Genomic DNA, 16535 nt, shown 5'->3' with positions numbered 1-16535 from the left:
ATACAGAGATAGACTCACATGTGTGTATGTAATCAAATAAGGGGCCTCATAGTGCAACTTATCTCTATACAAATGTACAAAACATACAGAGATAGACTCACATGTGTGTATGCAGAACAAGTGCAAATCAAGCAAACTGGATTTTCAGAGTCACCCAGTAGACTCGCTTCCCACTACAGAATCAGATATGACGTCCTCAGGCACTTCAGCACAGCATATAGCTCTTACAACTCCAGCCTCAAGATGACGCACTATGTTCCTTGTAGGAGCAAAGGAGGGTGAAACAGTAGCGGTACCAAATAAAATGTATAAAAACATTGGTACAATGTCATGTGACACACACATGTTACAGTTTTGGACAAGCATTTTTATGATTTTAAGTGATCTTTTGTGGTCTTTCATTATGTTTTAGTATGATGTTTATGGGGTGTAGACACAAACTGGGGTGCATAGATATGAAACATTTCTTAAGATGTGAGACTGCAATTTGCTGATGCGACTCTGAGAAGGATAGCACAAAATAGAGGGGACAAGTCTTTTTTCTATGATCCCTCATGATTGGTTATTATTTGATATATATTGTAGCAGTTTATGATTTTGTGTATACATGATGAAACAGCTTTAGAAATAAAACATTAGAAATAATCCATAGCATTTTTCTATGTGTAACGCATTTCAGTGTCTAGCTGAAATGCGTTAGATGTTGCCCAATGCTATGGATTATTTGTAATGTTTTCATTGTTTTATTTATATATTTGACATTTTATTTGATTGTTTCCATAAACTTCAGTCATTTTCTATTGTCATTTTCTATTGAAATTTTGTATAACAGCTTGACTAAACCTCCATCATCTCTTGGAAAAAGTTTGTTCTCTGTGAACGTTATGATTTCAGTAGCTTACAGTTGTTGCTACTTGCTGTATACTCACACATTCACTGCTGATGCATAGGTTATAACAAGAGAGACGTAAAACGAACCTGTGAGTTTTTATAATGTGTATTTTGTTCTTCCTAGGTGTGCAGGAGCAGCTGTGAGAGAGACAGATACAATGGATACTTTTGTTGATTCTGCTTGGTATTATTTCAGATACACGGACCCTCATAACACAGAGAGGTCAGCAAGTTAATGCTATGATGCCTTTTATTGTAACTGTATATTTTCCATGTTCACTGTGTCCTTCATCACATACATTATTCTTGGTCAGTAGAGTGAAGGGGTATCCGGAACACGGGCTAAACCAACGGTCCGTGCATGCACAATATAATCAAGCACTGCTATACATGGATCTGGAGTGCCATAGCGAAACGGCTGATCAGGCCGTAATCTGTAGAACAGACCAGAAGGATGCAGGCACTGTTAGGTTAGGTGAAAATTAAAAGCATACCTTTATTAGTAATATTAAAAAGTACAAGTGACTCCTCAAACAGAGGGCAAGCAAAGACAAAGGCAGTCTGGCGCGTTTCACGCCCCCTAGTGGCGCTTCCTCACTTTTTAATATTACTAATAAAGGTATGCTTTTAATTTTCACCTAACCTAGCAGTGTCTGCATCCTTCTTGTCCGTTCTATATTATTCTTGGTCAAGCTATCATTCCTATATAGTACATACAGTGGATATAAAAAGTCTACACACCCCTGTTAAAATGTCAGGTTTCTGTGATGTAAAAAAATGAGACAAAGATAAATCATTTCAGAACTTTTCCACCTTTAATGTGACCTATAAACTGTACAACTCAATTGAAAAACAAACTGAAATCTTTTAGGTAAAGGGAAATAAAAATTGGTTGCATAAGTGTGAACACCCTTAAACTAATACTTTATTGAAGCACCAATTGATTTTATTACAGCAGTCTTTTTGGGTATGAGTTTTTCAGCATGGTACATCTTGACTTGGCAAGATTTGCCCACTCTTCTTTGCAAAAACACTCTAAATCTGTCAGAATGCTAGGGCATCTCCTGTGCACAGCCCTCTTCAGATCACCCCACAGATTTTGAATTGGATTCAGGTCTGGGCTCTGGCTGGGCCATCCCAAAACGTTAATCTTCTTCTGGTGAAGCCATTCCTTTGTTGATTTGGATGTATGCTTTGGGTCGTTGTCATGCTGAAAGATGAAGTTCCTCTTCATGTTCAGCTTTCTATCAGAAGCCTGAAGGATTTGTGCCAATATTGTCTGGTATTTGGAACTGTTCATTATTCCCTCTACCTTGACTAAGGCCCCAGTTCCAGCTGAAGAAAAACAGCCCCAAAGCATGATGCTGCCACCACCATGCTTCTCTGTGGGTATGGTGTTCTTTTAGTGATATGCAGTGTTGTTTTTGCGCCAAACATATCTTTTGGAATAACGGCCAAAAAGTTCAACTTTGGTTTCATCAGACCAGAACACCTTTTGCAACATGCTTTTGGGAAACTTCAAATGTGTTTTTGCAAAATTTAGCCGGGCTTGGATGTTTTTTTTTTTGTAAGAAAAGGCTTCCGTCTTGCCACTCTACCCCATAGCCCAGACATATGAAGAATACGTGAGATTGTTGTCACATGTACCACACAGCCAGTACTTGCCAGATATTCCTGGAGCTCCTTTAATGTTGCTGTAGGCCTCTTGGCAGCCTCCCAGACCAGTTTTCTTCTCGTCTTTTCATCAATTTTGGAGGGACGTCCAGTTCTTGGTAATGTCACTGTTGCACCATATTTTCTTCACTTGATGATGATTGTCTTCACTGTGTTCCATGGTATATCTAATGCCTTGGAAATTCTTTTGTACCCTTCTCCTGACTGATACCTTTTAACAATGAGATCCCTCTGATGCTTTAGAAGCTCTCTGCGGACCATGGCTTGTGCTGTAGGATGCGACTAACAAAATGTCAGGAAAGACCTACTAGAACAGCTGAACTTTATTTGGGGATAATCAGAGGCACTTTAAATTATGACAGGTGTGTACTGACTCCTATTTAACATGATTTTTAATGTGATTGCTTAATTCTGAACACAGCTACATCCCCAGTTATAAACGGGTGTTCACACTTATGCAACCATATTATTTTATTTTTTTATTTTTATTTCCCTTTACCTAAAAGATTTCAGTTTGTTTTTCAATTGAGTTGTACAGTTTATAGGTCACATTAAAGGTGGAAAAAGTTCTGAAATGATTTATCTTTGTCTCATTTTTTTAAATCACAGAAACCTGACATTTTAACAGGGGTGTGTAGACTTTTTATATCCACTGTAGCTGGGTATTCAAGGTTAATTATTATTATCTACTGTACATTTCAGCAGATTTAATAAATCAGTATCTCCAATTAAAAAATAAAAGGGACATTCTAGTCTAATAATAAAATACTCTACTTTGTTAGAACATTTGATTAGTAAAGTAATATTCATTGCAGCTATGACCTTTATTTCAGTGCAACAGAATCTTCATATGAAAATGCAAATCAGCTTGGCTGATTTGGTTTTTTTATTTTCTGAACTATTGCAGTCCACAAGAAGTGTTGTAGTTTGATTACGAAAAAAAAGTTTTAATTAGAAAAGGATATTACAGCAAAATCAAATTAAATATACAGAAAGAACTACAGTATGTTTGTTTCATAAGATGTTGAGAGTCCACAAGCCATCACATGTGGGATAAACTCTCCAGCAGGAGGATGCAAAAACACCCAGCATAGCAGAGATTTTAAACTATCCCACTTTCCTATAACCCCTCAATACATTTTTATCTCTAGCAAAATGTGTGGCAATGCCAGCAGCCTCCCTGGTGAAATGTGAGCATACCCGCATATCAGCTGGTCTACAGTTTAATCTTACCACATCTTTGTCACTGTGCTTGCACTGCTCTGCTACCACATAGTACTCATGATGCATATCTCAATATACTCCTCAACAAAGGATTCGAACAGAACAAAGTGATTTGGAATGTTTTTTTTTACTGCATGCTGTATCTGAATCGTAACTTTTAAAAGGACATGAAACTCAAACATTTTCTTTCACGATTCAAGTAGATCATACAGTTTTAAACAACTTTCCAATTTACTTCTATTATCTAATTTCCTTTGTTCTCTCAGTATCCTTTTTGAAAGAATACGGCTTAGGAGCTGGGAGCTAGCTGCTGATTGGTGGCTGCACATATATACCTCTTATTATTAGCTTACTGGTGTGTTTAGCTAGCTCACAGTAGTGCATTGCTGCTCCTTCAATAAAGGATACCAAGCGAATGAAGCAAAATTGATAACAGAAGTAAATTCAAAAGTTGTTTAAAAATATATGTTCTATCTGAACCACAAAGTAAAACATTTGGTTTGATGTCTCTTTAATTTTGACTTTCATGTCCCTTTAGAATTCTGTTTTGTAATATAGATAAATAATATCCAGGTAATAGTTAAGTTTATGTTCTATTGTAAAGTGTGAAGAAATACTAATTGTCATGAGTTGTAAGTCATTTTGAATAATTGCATTGACTTACACCTTTTTCTATGAGCTACCACCTTTTTTTAATATTTTAACACATATTTCATTTTGTGCAAATGATAGAAGCATGAATACATAAATCACATTAAAAAAAAATACTGTATTACCACAGTCTCTTCATTTTAAGATAACATTTGAAATCAGAAGTTAATAAAGCATTGTGTATTTGTTTCAGGCCATTTGAAAAGTCGTTGGCGGATTTCTGGATGCCAGTTGATTTGTACATAGGAGGGAAGGAACATGCTGTGATGCATTTGTACTATGCCCGTTTCTTCAGCCACTTCTGCCATTCCCAGGACATGGTGAAACACAGGTTAAAAACAAGAATCTAGATTTTGTTTTCAATTTGCGGGTGAAGGGGTAATATTCTTTTTATTAGAAGTTTTTGTTACAATAACAGAAGTAGAAAAGATTTGCATTCTATACCTACATTTAGTACAGTATACTTGCAAGTACGGAAAGTACAAATGTGAATCTAGAAAATCAAAGCAAAATCAATAACAAAGTAAAATCAAATCCTGTCAGAGTCACTTAACCCAGGTAATTAAGTGAATCCTCTCATGACATTTAGGGACTGTAAAAAAAAAAAAAATCAATAACCAACCAATAAAAACAAAACATAACAACTATGCGTAACTGAGATTACTTGCTGTTGTGCACTGTAAACCTTTGACATATTCCTCCAAGTCAAAAAAAGTTATAGGTTGGTAATCAACCAGTTTTTGTGGCACATCTAATGGTAGGTTTTCAAGGAAAGAGTTAAGGATACCCGACTAATCTACTCCCTAAGAGATGTTAATCGTGGTTACTTCCAATATCTAGGGATAAGTTGCTAGGAATAATACATATTAATAAATATTTTAAAAAGTAGTGATCGAAAGCTACATGTTATATCAGTTTATGGATATCACTTGGTCTCTCATGTCGTGGCATGAAAGCTTATGGGAAGGTCCGGATATTTTGTAACAAAGGTGTAAGGGGAGAAGATACAGAAGAAAGTGAAATATATTTCTTTAAATCACTGTATAGCAAAATTCCACTATAGTGGGGGGGGGGGGGATTCCTTCTATGTATCTAGGGAGCCACTTACAAGGGGGGTCATGCACTTACTCATATGATCCTAAGCTAGGACAAATATTTATACATTGAGTGACTTTTGAGTAGTGAATGATATGTTTTATGTACATATATATTCAATAGTTTTATTGTTTTACCCTATTGACTGTACTAAGATCTGTCTCCAATTTTTAGAAAACTTCAGGCCAGATTACTAGTTGGCAGCTAATTTTTTTTTTTACATTTCGTCAAGGAATAACTGAGGTCAAAGTAAAAATTAGCGCGGCCGTGTTAGTATTACTAGTTGAAAGTAAAATGTAGCGCCCAAGCGAAAGTCCCTGGCGCGCTAACTTCAGGACTTCGGATATCGCAACCACATTTACTCCTCCCCATGACTTCTATGGTGCGTACTGAAGAAAAAATGATTAGTTATTGCTCGAGCTAACCCGACACTGCACTAGACTAACTGCGCTAAAGCCAAAGGTGCGTTGGGAATACTTTGCATTCGTATGTTCTTCACAAGGAGTGTAAAAAAACTGGGCTAAACCAGAAGATTTTGAAACATTTGCTAAGATTCTGAAACAGAAACTATATCATAAGTGAAAGATATTCATTATTGGTAAAAAAAAAATTATATAGAACACAAGAACACTTGTGACAGTGCTTCTCAGGAAATGGAAAAAATAATTAAAAAACATTGGAGTATTCTAAAGAAAGAACCTATATTAGGTAAAACACTAATATTACATTAAAGAAGAAAATAAACTTTACAAACATATTGTCCCCTACAAAACTAAAAGCAAGTAAGAAAATAAAATCAGATAGTTATTCATTGAAGGGATTCTTCAAGTGTAACATAAAAAACTGTGTATGCTGTGACCATACAGACAAGATGAAAGAGAATAATAAATGGTTATTAGATGGGAATACAGAGAGAAAAATTCCAATTAACACATTCATGAATTGTAAGTCAGATTATGTGGTGTATTTAATTAAATGCAGCTGTAATAAATATTACATTGGGCATACATAATATAATCTGGAAACTAGAGTACTGAAACACATTAGAAACACTAAAGGGGATGACATAGGGTAGGAAATAGGGGAACATTTTCAAACATTTCATAAGAAGAATCCTAAAGAATTTACAGTCGATGCAATAGAACCAGCAGTCCTAGGGAAAAATAGATTATTAGAATTAAGAAAAAGGGAAACATTGGATCCACATGCTCAAAACAAGAAAACCCTATGGGCTAAACAGAGGCATTGACCTGGCAGTGTAAGGTTTTTTTTCCCTGCTTTGTTTGCCATGTGCTGCTGACAGCCATTTTGCTTACCTTTTCTTGCCGAATCTGGTGCTGAGTGTGTGATGCTGCTCATTTTCTGCACTCCCTCTTATGGCCAGACTGTTGTACATCATCCGTGTGAGACAGGTTGCAGTCTCAGAATTGTGATGTCATTACTTACTATTTAAAGGGCCTCTGCTCAGTATGCTTTGCCCTTGCGTTGTCTCAGACCTGTTTGTGAGTTCCTGTGTATTACCTGGCTGTCGGACGTCCCTCCTGGTTCCTGACTCGGGTCATCTGACTATTTGCTTTGGTTCCTGACTCGGCTCGTCTGACTACCAGCTCTGGCTTTGACTCCTGGCTTGTTATTTGACTTGTGGACTTTTTATTATTTTTTATTAATAATGGTGTGATTATTTTTTGCACTTCTCATCTCAGTCTGATTCCTGGCACCCTGACATTACGCAAGGGCCATGAATCCTAATGGTGTTAATAATTCACCTTTACCTACCATCATTTCCAGGACGGATGAACAGGATCACCGCTTGGATCAATTTGCACTAGCCCTGCAAACCCTGCTGACTCGCACTGCACATTTGGACCACAGTGTCCCACAAGTTTTGGCTGCTCCTATTTCCTCTGCACCTAGTTCTACCAGTAGCCTGTCCGGTTCTGCACCTCAGCGATATGGAGGCGATCCTATTCAGTGCAGAGGGTTTTTGAACCAGGTTGGAATTTACTTTGAGATGTTACCTCAGACTTTTCCCTCTGACAGAGCTAAGGTGGGATTTCTCATCTTGTTACTCTTTGACACAGCTCTTGCCTAGGCTAATCCCTTGTGGGAGACTAAAAAACCTGTGATTTCAATTTCAATTCAAATTACCCTGAATTTGTGGCCTCCTTTCGAAGGGTCTTTGATGTTCCGGCTCGCTCCTCCTCTGCTGCTAAACGACTCATGTCCGTTCAGCAAGGTACGAGATCTGTTGCTCAGTATGCCATTGAGTTCCGTACGCTTGCCGCAGAGGTAGGTTGGAACAATGAAGCCCTTGTTGCCGCTTTCTTTCATCGGCTCTCTAATGCGATTAAAGACGAAGTTGCTGTCAGAGATTTACCAGAGGATCTCGAGGCATTGGTGTCTTTTTTTATCCTAATTTACATCAGACTCAGAGAGAGGCCCTCTTTCATGGAGTGCTTGCGGAAGCCTCCTGTTCCGTTGTCTCCTACATGTTCGTTCTCTCCCATGCCTCCCTCTTCTCCCATGCCTCCTGGTCCCGAGTCACCAGGTACTGCTGAGCCGATGCAGTTGGGATTCACACGTCTCTCCATGGCGGAGAGGGCCTGTAGGAGGAGGGAGGGGCTCTGCCTCTATTGTGGGTTACAGGGCCACCTTTTAAAGTCTTGTCCTACACGGCCGGGAAACGCTCGCACCTAAGGACCTGTCGGGGGCAGACCTTGGGTGGTTAATCCTCGTCCCTGGAACCACTAAAGGAGAAACCTTTGGTCACGGTTGTCCTTTCCTGGGTGGACTCGTCCATAGTCACCCAGGCTCTTGCTGACTCCGGTGCTGCGGGCTATTTCATTGACAGTGCTTTTGTATCAAAGCACTCCATTCCTGTATTGCCTCGGTCCGTTCTGCTTGCTATTGAGGCCATTGATGGCAGGCCCCTTCAGCCCACACTCGTTACTCACGAAAACGTTCCATTATCCATGGCTGTTGGGGCTCCATTTTGAAACCCTCCAGTACCAGGTGATTAACTCTCCGCATTTTCCAGTTGTTCTGGGTTATCCCTGGCTCCAAAAGCACAATCCCAGTCTCGACTGGCGCAGGTCCGAAATTTTGTCATGGTCTCCGCAATGTATTTCCACTTGTCTTTTGAAACCAGTCAAAGTCTTGTGCACGTCTTCGGTATCTCAATTGCCAGAGGAGTACTGAGAGTTCCTAGACGTTTTTGGCAAGGTTTGTACCGGTACGTTGCCTCCTCACCGGTCTTACGATTGTGCCATAGACCTGCAACTTGGGTCCATTCCTCCTCGGGGCCGGGTTTATCCTCTGTCTCTTGCAGAGAATTGTGCTATGGAGGAGTATGTTGCCGATGCTCTGTCACAGGGGATCATCTGCAAATCCTGCTCTCCTGCAGGGGTTGGCCTCTTCTTTGTGAAGAAAAAGGGTGGCGAGTTAAGACCATGCATCGATTATAGGGGTCTTAATCGTCTTACCATTAAGAATTCTTACCCTATTCCGTCGTACAATCTCGTTAGGATTAAGAAGGGCCACGAATGGAAAACAGCATTTAACACCAGGAGCGGACATTATGAATATCTTGTTATGCCCTTTGGCCTATGTAATGCTCCTGCTGTTTTTCAGGAATTTATTAATGATGTCCTACGAGATATGTTGCAACAGTGTGTTGTGATGTACTTAGACGACATCCTCATACACTCACCCACACTTGAGGCTCATCATTCTGATGTCACACTTGTACTTCAGAGACTATGTGAGAATGGCCGGTTTTGTAAACTCGAGAAATGTGAATTCCATCAGACTCCAGTAACCTTCCTAGGTTATGTGATCTCCGCTGCAGGGTTCTCCATAGGTCCTGACAAGTTGTCTGCAGTTCTGCAGTGGCCTCGCCCAGTTGGTCTTCGCTCTATTCAAAGTTTTTTGGGCTTCGCCAATTACTATAGAAAGTTTATTAAAAACTTTTCTTCCTTGGTCAAACCTATCACTGACATGACCCGTAAAGAAAATGATCCACTCCATTGGTCACCTACTGCCATTAAGTCCTTTGATAGTCTTAAGACTGCCTTTGCTGCTGCTCCAGTACTGGCTCATCCTAACCCTGTCCTGCCTTTCGTTCTTGAGGTCGATGCATCTGAGACTGGAGTAGGTGCCCTCTTGTCTCAACATCCTACGCCTGATGGTTCCTTTCATCTGTGCGGTTTCTTCTCTAAGAAATTGTCACCAGTGGAGTGCAATTATAAAATTGGCGACAGGGAATTACTGGCCATAATTTTGGCACTCAAGGAATGGAGGCATCTTTTGAGGGTACTAGCGTACCAGTGCTCATTCGTACTGACCACAAGAATTTAACTTATCTATCAGAAGCAAAACGTTTGTTGCCCCAACAGGCCTGATAGGCGCTATTTTTGTCTCGGTTTAGTTATGTGGTCTCCTACCTGCCTGGTAGTAAGAATGTTAGGGCTGATGCCCTCTCTCAACAATTTTCGCCTCTGTTCAAGGAGGAGTCTGTACCTACTCCAGTTATACCTCCTGATCATATTTTGGCTACCATACGTACTAATTTGACTTCTCCCTTGGGGGAGGAGATCCTGGCTGCACAAACCAATGCACCTCCTGAGAAACCTAGTGGTAAGTGCTTTGTTCCTGAGAATCTTCGAACTAAACTATTGCACACTTACCACTATCCTAAAGCCGCAGGTCACCCGGGCAAGATCCAAATGATTTGGTCTGTCGCTCGACAATTCTGGTGGCCAGGTCTTCGTTCTGATATTGCTGCGTATGTTGCCTCCTGCTCAGTTTGTGCACAGAATAAGACTCCTCGACATCTTCCTGTGGGTCTTCTTCAACCTATTGCTAATGGTGAGCGTCCTTGGACACACCTTTCCATGGACTTCATTGTCGAGCTCCCTGTTTCCAATGGCAATACTGTTATCCTAATGGTGGTTGACCGTTTTTCTAAAATGTCACATTGCATTCCCTTGAAGAAGCTGCCTACCGCTCAGGAGCTTGCTTCAATTTTTGCCTGGGAGGTCTTCCGTTTACATGGGATACACAAGGAGATAGTCTCGGACCGGGGTAGCTAGTTTGTCTCCAGATTTTGGGGTTCCTTTTGTGCTCAAATGGGGATCCAACTTTCCTTCTCTTCGGCATATCACCCTCAATCCAATGGGGCTGCGGAACGGTCTAATCAAGCTCTGGAACAGTTCCTCCGTTGCTATGTCTCAGATCACCACAATAATTGGTCTGAACTGTTACCTTGGGCAGAATTCGCTTGTAATAGTGCTATTAATGCTTCCTCCCAGTTATCCCCGTTCATGGCAAATTATGGGTTTCATCCATCATTGTTGCCCGATTCATTCATGTCTCAGGGTATTCCGGCTTTGGAGGAGCATCTCTGGCAACTCCGTTCCACTTGGGTGCAGATTCAGGATTGCCTTCATCGTTCTATGCAGCGCCAAAAGTTCCAGGTTGATTGTAGGCGTCTGCCCGCACCTTCCTACCAGGTTGGTGAGAGGGTTTAGCTGTCCTCTCGAAACTTGAACCTTCGTGTGTCCTCCAATAAACTGGCTCCTCGTTATGTTGGTCCGACGGGTCAATCCTGTGGCTTACGCTCTTGACCTTCCTCCTGCAATACACATCTCCAATGTTTTTCATGTCTCCCTCTTGAAACCATTGGTTTGTAATCGGTTTACCACTGTGTTGCCTCGGCCCTGTTGTATCTCTGTTAACAACCATGAAGAATATGAGGTCAGCAGCATTATTAACTCTCGTATGTCCAGGTTCCGCGTACAGTATTTGGTTCACTGGAGGGGCTACGGTCCTGAGGAGCGTTCATGGGTTCCCTCCTCTGATGTTCATGCTCCCGCTCTCCTCCGTGCCTTCCATGCCCGTTTCCCCAATAAGCCTTTTGTCCTCCCGCGGGGGAGGGGCCGTTGAGGGGAGGGTACTGTCAGGGTTTTTTCCATGCTTTGTTTGCCATGTGCTGATGGCAGCCATTTTGCTTACCTTTTCTTGCTGAATCTGGTGAAGAGTGTATGATGCTGCTAATTTCCTCCAGACTGTTGTACATCATCCGTGTGAGACAGGTTGCAGTCTCAGAATTGTGATGTCATCACTTATTATTTAAAGGGTCTCTGTTCAGTATGCTTTGCCCTTGCGTTGTCTCAGACCTGTTTGGGAGTTTGTGTATTACCTGGCTGTCAGACGTCCTTCCTGACTCGGCTCGTCTGACTACTCGCTTTGGCGCCTGACTCGGCTTGTCTGACTACGAGCTCTGGCTTTGATCCTGGCTTGTTATTTGACTTGTGGACTTTTTATTATTTTTTGTTATTAATAAAGGTGTGATTATATATTGCACTTCTCGTCTCAGTCTGATTCCTGGCACCCTGACAGGCAGCCTTTCTATAGTCCATCTACAGTTCTTAATAAATCCCTATAAACAGTTATTTTAATATAAATAGCAATCTTTTTTTTCTAAAACCAGCTTTTAAATCCATACTAGTACGTTTTCAAAATAATTTACACATATTTCTTTCTAATGACACGGTGAGTCCACAGACCATCATAATTACTATTGGGAATATCACTCCTGACCAGCAGGAGGAGGCAAAGAGCACCACAGCAAAGCTGTTAAATACCACTCCCCTACCCACAACCCCCAGTCATTCTCTTTGCTTGTATCAGTTACAAGGAAGGGGTAAAGTTAGATGTCTGATTCTTCTATCAACAGTTTGTTATTTTTTTGAACAGTTCAGGTTTGTTCTGTTTTTTTTCTGCGATTTAGCTGTGGTCCACTTCAGTAGAGCAGTGGTGGCTTTTAAGTTTTTGGGAACTGCAGGGTATAATCCCTTCTGTGCCACCCAGGTTGTGAGCTGCCCTTTGGTAAAAAGACTATGTAGGTTTACTTAGTGTTTTTCTTTCTGTTTCCACAGGTCCATGTTAGGAAGGAAACCTTTCAAACCTAGTGAGCTGTCTTGCTGCCGGGCAGATTATCATGGAGGTAAGTGCTGTTTTTTTATTTTTCTGAGGGTTCAGAAAATATTGGCACTTATGGGGTTAATCTATGGACTGTGAACCTGTTTGTGCAGGTTTTATATGTAGGCAGTTTTTTATGGGGCACTGTGAGAGGACAGTCTGATATATTGTGTTTAGCAGACGGTTTTTATTTTTTGTTCGGCCTTGTTTGTACCCCTAATTTGGCTCCTTTCTTGGTTTCTTGTCAGCCTTAGTCTGCTGACAGTTTACTTTGGCATTTTTTATTCCTCCCGGCGTCTGTTTGTAGTAATGTCGGCCGGGAGGTGTTTGCATATGCCCACGATGGGCGGGGCTTCTTTGGCTCGAGTTTTGCGCGCTGTCTGAGAAGTGTTTTACTAGGCCTTCCTGTCGGCTCCAGTCATTCTGAAAGGTAGTACTGGCTGGTGCAGGTGTGGCCAGTCTGGAGAGCGGGTGGTTACTGTGGTAGAGTCCGGATTATCTCTGCTACGTTACTCTTTACTCCGGTCCATGGAAGGTCAGGTAAGCACCTCAGCAAGGCTTGTTGAGGTGCATAGGTGCTGCAGTGTTTTTTTTTTGTACTTTTATTGTATATTTTTCTGTGTTATATGTTTAACGTTCGTCTCTTAAAGGGACAGTAACGTTTAAAAAATAATAATATTTTTGTGCTGCTGCAGTTTTCTCAATTTTTGAGTTTTCTGGTGTGTTTTTTTTTGTGTTAGGATGGATCAAGAGGACTTGCAAGATGTTACTTGCACTTTATGACTTGATGCTAATGTGGAGCCACCTATCCCTTTCTGTTTCTCATGTATAGAGAGAACAGTTCAGTATAGGGATAGACTTTTTGATTCAGAGCCTTCATTTTCTAAGGAGAATGTTGTTCAAGAGTCTCCTGTTCAAGCTATACCGCAGCTTTCTCCCCAATCACCCCAATCTCAATCCTCCTCTCATGCAGTGCCCTGCGTCTCGTCTCAGGTTGTTTTTTTATTGCAGGATATGGCTACTCACATATCCTCTGCTGTATCTGAGGCTTTGTCTGCTTTTCCTGTTTTGCAGGGGAAGCATAAAAGGAAGTTTAAGGGTTCTGACTCGGTTGGAGTTATGTCAAATGTTTCTTCCCATAGGTCTGAGGAAGAAGATTTCAGTAGCGTCTGAAGGTGAAATTTCAGATTCTGATAGTGTAATTCCTTCTGCTAACTCTGAGGTGATTTCTTTCAGATTTAAGTTGGAGCACCTCCATTTGTTACTCAGGGAGGTTTTAGCTACCTTGGATGACTCTGATTCGACGGTCATTGCTACTCCCAAGAAAGCTAGTAAGCTTAATAAGTTTTTTGAGGTTCCCTCCGTGGCAGAATTTCTTCCTGTTCCAGATCGTGTTTCAGAGATTATTTCACGGGAATGGGAGAAGCCTGGAATTCCTTTTTCCCCTTCTCCTATTTTTAGGAAGATGTTTCCTATTGCGGATTCTATTAAGGAATCTTGGCAGACAGTTCCTATTGAAGATAGTTATTCTTTTAAAGATCCCATGGATAAGAAGTTGGATGCTTTGCTTAAAAGGATATATGTTCACCAGGGGTTCCAATGGCAGCCTGCTGTGTGTATTGCTACGATTACCAGTGCGGCTGCATATTGGTTTGATGTGTTGTCTGATTCTATTCAACAGGAGACTTCTCTGAAGGAAATTCAGGATAGAATTAAGGCTTTAAAATTGGCAAATCCTTTTATTGCGGACGCTTCTTTACAGGTCATCAAGTTGGGAGCAAAGATTTCTGGCTTTGCTGTTCTGGCTCGCAGGGCTTTATGGTTAAAGTCCTGGTCTGCAGATGTATCATCTAAATCTAAGCTTTTATCCATTCCTTACAAGGAGAAGACCTTTTTGGGCCTGGTTTGGCTGAAATTATTTCTGATATTACTGGAGGGAAGGGGCATTTTCTTCCCCAGGATAAGAGAAATAAGCAGAAGGGTCATCAGAGTAATTTTTGTTCCTTTTGTAACTTCTCTGGTAAGTCTTCCTCCTCCAAGCAGGATCAGTCCAAGCCTTCTTGGAGGTCCAGTCAGTCCTGGAACAAGGGGAAGCAATCTAAGAAGCTTGCCGCTGACTCAAAGTCAGCATGAAGGGTCTTCCCCCGATCTGGGAATAGATCGCGTGGGGGGCAGGCTGTCTTTTTTCGCTCAAGCCTGAGTAAGGAGTGTTCCATATCCCTGTGTGGTAGATATTGTGTCCCAGGGATACAAGCTGGAGTTCAAAAATTTTCCTCCCTGGGGCAAGTTTCATATTTCAAGGTTATCTGTAAACCAGATAAAAAGAGAGGCATTCTTAAGTTGTGTTCAAGATCTTTCCAACATTGGAGTGATAGTTCCTGTTTAAGTTCAGGAGCAGGGGCTCGGTTTCTATTTCAATCTGTTTATCACTCCCAAAAAGGAGGGAACTTTCAGACCCATCCTGGATCTCAAGTGTGTAAACAAGTTTCTCAGAGTTCCGTCTTTCAAAATGGAAACTATTCGGTCAATTCTTCCTCTGGTACAAGAGGGGCAATTCATGACTACAGTAGATCTGAAGGATGCGTATCTGCATATTCCCATCCTCAAGGATCATCACAAGTTTCTGAGATTTGCTTTCCTAGGCAAGCATTTTCAGTTTGTGGCTCTTTCTTTTGGTATTGCAACAGCTCCCAGGGTATTCTCAAAGGTTCTGGGTGCGTTGCTGGCAGTTCTCAGATTGCAGGGGGTTGCGGTAGCTCCTTTTCTGGACGACATTTTAGTTCAGGCGCCATCTTTTCAACTAGCAAACTCCCACACGGAGTTGTTGTTGTCCTTTCTGCGCTCCCATGGTTGGGAGGTGAATTTAGGAAAAAGTTCCTTGATTCTGGCTACAAGAGTGGTATTCTTGGGAACCATTATAGATTCTTTGGAAATTAAGATCTTTTTGACAGAAGGAAGGAAGTCAAAAATGTTCAATTTTTGTCTGCCGTCTGTGACCCAGTGTATGAAGGTTATTAGTCTGATGATTTCGGTCATGGACATCATTCTGTTTGCTCGGTTTCATCTCAGGCCTCTGCACTTATGCATGCTGATACAGTGAAACGGGGATTATACGGATCTGTCTCCAAAGATTTTTTTAGATCAGGCTGCAAGAGATTCCCTTCCGTGGTGTTTGTCTCAGGATTGTCTCTCTCAAGGAACCTGTTTATCGTGACCACGGATGCCAGTCTGCTGGGTTGGGGAGCTGTCTGGGGTTCTCTGAAGGCTCAGGGTCTGTGGACCCGGGAGGAATCGGCTCTTCCTATAAATGTTTTAGAGCTGAGGGCAATCTTCAATGCTCTTCTAGCTTGGCCTCAGTTGGCTTCAACCCAGTTTATCAGATTTCAGTCGAACAATATAATGTCCGTGGCTTACATCAATCATCAGGGAGGAACTCGGAGTTCATTGGCGATGAAGGAGGTAACCAGGATTATTCAGTGGGTGGAAACTCACAATTGCTGTCTGTCTGCGATCCACATTCCAGGGGTGGACAATTGGGAAGCGGATTTTTTGAGCAGTCAGTCTTTTCATCCGGGGGAGTGGGAACTTCATCCGGAGGTGTTTTCCAGTTTCATTCTCAGGTGGGGTCAACTGGAGTTGGATCTTATGGCATCTCGTCACAATGCCAAGCTTCTGAAGTACGGTTCGAGGTCAAGGGATCCTCAAGCGGTTTAAATAGATGCTCTAGCAGTTCCTTGGAAGTTTAGTCTGGCATACGTGTTTCCTCCGTTTGCCCTTCTTCCTCGAGTTATTGCTCGGATCCAACAGGATCTCGTTTCTCTGAAGCTGACTGCTTGGAGATTGAACGCTTGATTCTATCTAAGCGTGGATTTTCTGAGTCGGTTGTTGAAACTATGATTCAGGCGCGTAAGCCTGTGACTTGAAAGATTTATTACAAGATATGGCGTAAATATCTGTATTGGTGTGAATCTAAGGGCTACTCTTGGATTAGAGTCAGGATTCCTAGGATTTTTTCTTTT

General features: G+C 41.5%; 1 protein-coding gene across 4 annotated transcripts in view; it reads left to right on the top strand.

Annotated features, from left to right (window-relative positions):
- The window catches only part of LARS2 (leucyl-tRNA synthetase 2, mitochondrial), a 515565-nt gene that overhangs the window by 327293 nt on the left and 171737 nt on the right, over positions 1 to 16535 (top strand). For all 4 annotated transcript variants that reach the window (XR_008402566.1, XM_053714561.1, XM_053714560.1 and 1 more), the window contains 2 exons: positions 1016 to 1114; positions 4634 to 4771. Coding sequence is in view for 3 of the 4 variants with exons in the window: in XM_053714561.1 (XP_053570536.1) it covers positions 1016 to 1114; positions 4634 to 4771 (237 nt within the window). In the remaining variant the exon portion in view is untranslated. The remainder of the gene's footprint in view (positions 1 to 1015; positions 1115 to 4633; positions 4772 to 16535) is intronic.

Source organism: Bombina bombina, chromosome 5 (genome assembly GCF_027579735.1).
Source record: "Bombina bombina isolate aBomBom1 chromosome 5, aBomBom1.pri, whole genome shotgun sequence".
In the NCBI taxonomy this organism is placed as follows: domain Eukaryota; kingdom Metazoa; phylum Chordata; class Amphibia; order Anura; family Bombinatoridae; genus Bombina; species Bombina bombina.
This window is presented reverse-complemented; position numbering and strand designations above follow the sequence as displayed.